This window comes from Arvicanthis niloticus, chromosome X (assembly GCF_011762505.2).
Source record: "Arvicanthis niloticus isolate mArvNil1 chromosome X, mArvNil1.pat.X, whole genome shotgun sequence".
NCBI lineage: Eukaryota > Metazoa > Chordata > Mammalia > Rodentia > Muridae > Arvicanthis > Arvicanthis niloticus.
The window spans coordinates 99,121,741-99,125,808 of record NC_047679.1 but is presented as its reverse complement, the minus strand read 5'-3'; the positions used below and the strand labels follow the sequence as shown (position 1 = coordinate 99,125,808).

The following is a 4,068-nucleotide window of genomic DNA, read 5'->3' as shown; positions in this document are numbered from 1 at the left end:
CTGACCATGTGGACCCCCCACTGTCTCAGCCTATGCAACCCCAGAGAACTAACCCATATCCCAACAATTGCCTCGGCCATTGTCCAGGCGGAGCTATGATTCTATTACAAACAAAACCCACTAGATGACAGAGCTCAATGGCATTTTTTAAATGTAGGGGACAACATCCACTCTGGGGAATTTCTCTAAATTTTCCTCAATTTCTCTCTTTCTTGATAAAGCTTGCATCCAGAATTGCTTACCCACATGCCTTTGACCTTCACAGCTGTGAGACAATAACTTTGGAGCCAGTGGCCAAGGTGGATCTTTGAGGGCCACAAATGTCCTTGGGACACCCCGGGTCCTTGGGTCAAACACATCTAGGCACAGAAAGGTCTCTTCCCACACAAACATGCCATGAGATCGTGGATACAAGTGGAATTCAGCCCTGTTGGGAACTGTCTCTCAGGAGGATCTTGCCCGGGCATTCCCGAATATTTGCCACCACACAGTGCTATTCAGGGCAGCACAACCAGCCTAGGGGCAGTGAAGAGTGTATACACCTGGGCAAACCACGATGTGGGTCATACATGACAGAGTCTAATTTGTCCCACTTTCTTAAAGGGGGTGCCTTTGCCATTTGGTTTGAAGGACATTTGCATAATGTAATAAAATTATTCAGCAGGGCTCAAAGGCCTGCTGAGCTTGAGAAGGTCTTTATGCTGCTCCTTGTGAATGAATTTGAACCGTTCGGGCTTAACCAGGGCTACAGGTGTCTCCTAAGCAGCAACTTAGAGCCACAAGTTCTGCTCCCGCACACGCCCATTGGCTGCATTCTTTTTAAAAAGGACTCTGCTCTTTGCAGCACTCAACTGCTTCTGCTTGTGCGCCTCAGGGGACAAGCCCACAGCCACTGCGACTGTGCAAGAAGACAGGACAGACTCCTTCTCGGGAACACTGTAATTTGGGTGAGGCGCCAGAGGAGAAAACCCTTCCGGGTCAGGGATCAGAGCAGAGCTATATATTCTGGACCGGAACTGTGAGGACACCGCGTGGGAAGCCTCTTCAGGAGCAAGGTCGGATCCAGAGATTCTCGCTATGGAGACTCCTCAAGACAGCCGCCAAAGTTTCCAAAAGCCTCTGAGTCTGGGAGCTGAGGAGGACCAGGAACAACAGCATGGTGAGTAAACTGGTTCTGACTGGATTTTGGTGAAATTCGGGGAGAGACGGCAGTAGAAAGAACAGTGGACCGGCACTTTGGTTCGGTTACGGAGTCCCGCCTGTGATCCCTTTCCCGGCTTTTCAGAGATCCCTGGGCCATGATGCTCAGATCATTATCTCTGTATCTTCTTTGTGTCTTTCAGGAGGGAATGCAGTAGTCTCCGAGGCTGGAGAGGAAGGAGACAAGAAACCGCTTGTACTGGGCGGGCTAGCTCAGGGTGGGCTTGATCAGGGCGAACTCACTCAGGGTGAGGTTGCTGGAGGCAAGCGTGCTCAAGAAGAGCCTGCTCAGTTCAGTCTCACTCAGGAAGCCAGAGGAGTAGGAGAGGAGGGGGAAAAGAAGGAAGAAGAAATGGAGGGAAGACATGCTGGCGATCGTGCTTCTGGCACCGAGGATGACAACATCCAGCGAGAAGGTGGTGAGGGCAGCAATGATCAACAAGAACCTCAGCAAGAGGCAGCGATTCCTGAGAACAACAGGTGTCAACAGGCTGGGAACAGTCCAGGTCACCTCCAGAACCGCCGCACCAAGTTCACCCACTCTCAGCTGCGTGATCTGGAGCGCCTTTTCCAAGAGACTCGCTTTCCTAGCTTGCGTGTAAGGTAAGCAGATGGCCAGTACTTGTCGCCCCATTTACAGGTAGTGCATCCTGATCCAGAGTGTCCCTGTCCGTCTGATTCCCTGTACAAATAAAGCCACCCGCCCTGCATTTAAGACCTTCTTGCTGCAATTACCACTTTTCTCCAGCATTTAGGATTATCTGCCTGCAATTACATCCCAGGGTATGGGTATGGGGGCTACGCAGTGTAGAAACAAATGTGTTTTGTTGCCCTGTTCAAGATTGGGAAATTTAGACAATATTTGGTATTCTACATGAGTTTCCAGAAGTATAGGTGAGACGTCTGAGGCGTGGCTTGGAAAAGCAGGAAGGATTCCACCTTGGGTTAAAATTTTGCAGATGCATTTCATCCTGGATGCTTTCTTTACTGATTTTTACATTTTCAGTAAACCAAAGTGGCATCTGTGTTTTTGGGGATACCCTTAGATTTGGTCTCTAAAAGAAACTCATTTCTAATGCAAGGTTTAAGGTAAATGTTAAAAATAGTGACTGCAAATAAACAAGTGTGCGCACACAAGTGTGGGCCCTTCATATAAAAACAAATAAGTATCCCCTTACACACATGATTTCCACCACAAAGCCTAAATGTTGAAACTTTTTCCCTTTAGGAGAGATGTTGCACGATGGATGGGTGTGGAGGAATCTGATGTGCAGGTAAGTCTTCTTTAAAAAACACAATTTTTGGAGGGAAGCCACATCAAGTGATGTTGCTGTCTAGAATTGTAGCAGATGAAAAGGACCCTGAGGTTGAGTCCCAAGGCTGCTAGACCAGTACACAGCCAGGCTAGGTTCAAGAGGATACCAGGCCTCCACTTTCTCAGGCAGGAAATGACAACTGGTCCAACAGAAAAGCTCAGAGGCTAAGGTGATTTGTCTGTCCTTCATGGATGGAGCAGACGGAGTGTGGTCCAGACCTTCTGAAGGCTGTGCAGCCCACATGCCTCACACAAGTGAAGAGATCATGTCCTTACCCACTTTCTACTCTGTCACTCTGAATGTGTCTGAAAGTTTTCTCTCAGAATTCCCCTTGCTCTGGTCTGTACATGTCATAGACCTAGCTTACTTCTGAAACCCAATACTGGGACCAGGGACCTGAAACAGCCTATGACACATTTACCTGTGTTTTAGTGAGTGTGCATCTGCACTCTGACCACCATTACACTCGGCCCCAGCTTCTCCACACCTAATGCCCACAAGGGGAAAAGCCTATAGTCACTAACCTGGGAGGCCGGAAAGAAAACACCAAGCAGGAAGAGGTGTCCTTTGTCTCATAAAATGTGCATTCTGGAAACTCAAAAGTGACTAACACCGCAGATCCTCAGCACACTGTCTCTTGACTTCCTATGGTTCTTGGGGTGGGCTGGAGAATTTTTGTTACCTTTCCACAAGAAGAAACAAAAACTACCAATGATGACATGTGAATCCTTTCCTGAAGAAATGTATAAAACACGTCATGGATTGAGAGAAGAGGTGATGGTTTGTGCCTGTTCTATGGCATAAAGACTGGGTGTGGTGTCCCCTGTCCTAAAGGGCTTCTTGGGAGGACGTTTCTATTCTTTCACTGAGAATGAACCCTACTGCTTCCAGCATACTGAATAATCAGAATACACCTGAGGAACTTCCTCAACCCTTCTTGGGGTTAGACCAGTGAACTATGGGAGCATTTAAAAGATGTAGTGATTTTTCTGGGGAGGATCTCCATGCTAGAACACATGGCTAGCACACCCCTGGCCTTGGGATGGATTCTGAATACCTTCCAAACTGTGAACAGAATCAAGTGGGCATGTAGTGCTTTAGGGTGTGTGCTTTAGTGATGACAGTGTTCAGTGTACTAACGTATCTCTGTCTCCTGCTATATTATAGGATTGGTTTAAGATGAGGAGATCCCTTTTCCGGAGAAGCAGCAGACTGCTGATGTTCTGCGAATTGCCACCAATACCCGAGAACAACGATCCCTGAAGATTTTGGAGCAGCACTTGAGTGCCAGCCCTGTCCTGGAGCCAAATGAGGACGGCTTCTTCTGAGCCACCCATGATGGCCAGGACAATTTTTACTTCTCTACAATTATTTCAGAAATAAAGAAGTGGTTTCTAACTATGTTGTCTCTATTGTCATTGAAGTTAGTAAAATATGGGTATAATATTTGAAGGGTAGTAGTCAATCCCAGACATGGCATTCAGGCAGAATAACAAGGAGGTCTTCATTATAAATGGACACGGGCAACTTCAATCACTGCCAATGTGGGAAT

The 4,068-nt window shown here is 47.4% G+C and overlaps 1 protein-coding gene across 1 annotated transcript; it reads left to right on the top strand.

Annotated features, from left to right (window-relative positions):
- The first annotated feature begins 1,077 nt into the window (after positions 1-1,077).
- On the top strand, positions 1,078-3,779 carry LOC117694355 (uncharacterized). Its single transcript, XM_034485204.1, has 4 exons — positions 1,078-1,159; positions 1,344-1,803; positions 2,429-2,474; positions 3,684-3,779. Exons 1-4 carry the CDS (start codon positions 1,078-1,080, stop codon positions 3,777-3,779), a joined length of 684 nt encoding a protein of 227 aa, XP_034341095.1.
- Positions 3,780-4,068: the final 289 nt, after the last annotated feature.

What these genes read in the sequence shown, in the direction of transcription:
- LOC117694355 (XM_034485204.1), top strand. Translation starts at nt 1,078, where the DNA reads ATGGAGACTCCTCAAGACAGCCGCCAAAGTTTCCAAAAGCCTCTGAGT. An exon ending in TTTCCTAGCTTGCGTGTAAG is followed by an intron (nt 1,804 to 2,428) that starts GTAAGCAGATGG and finishes TTTTCCCTTTAG; the next exon opens with GAGAGATGTTGCACGATGGA. An exon ending in TGGAGGAATCTGATGTGCAG is followed by an intron (nt 2,475 to 3,683) that starts GTAAGTCTTCTT and finishes GCTATATTATAG; the next exon opens with GATTGGTTTAAGATGAGGAG.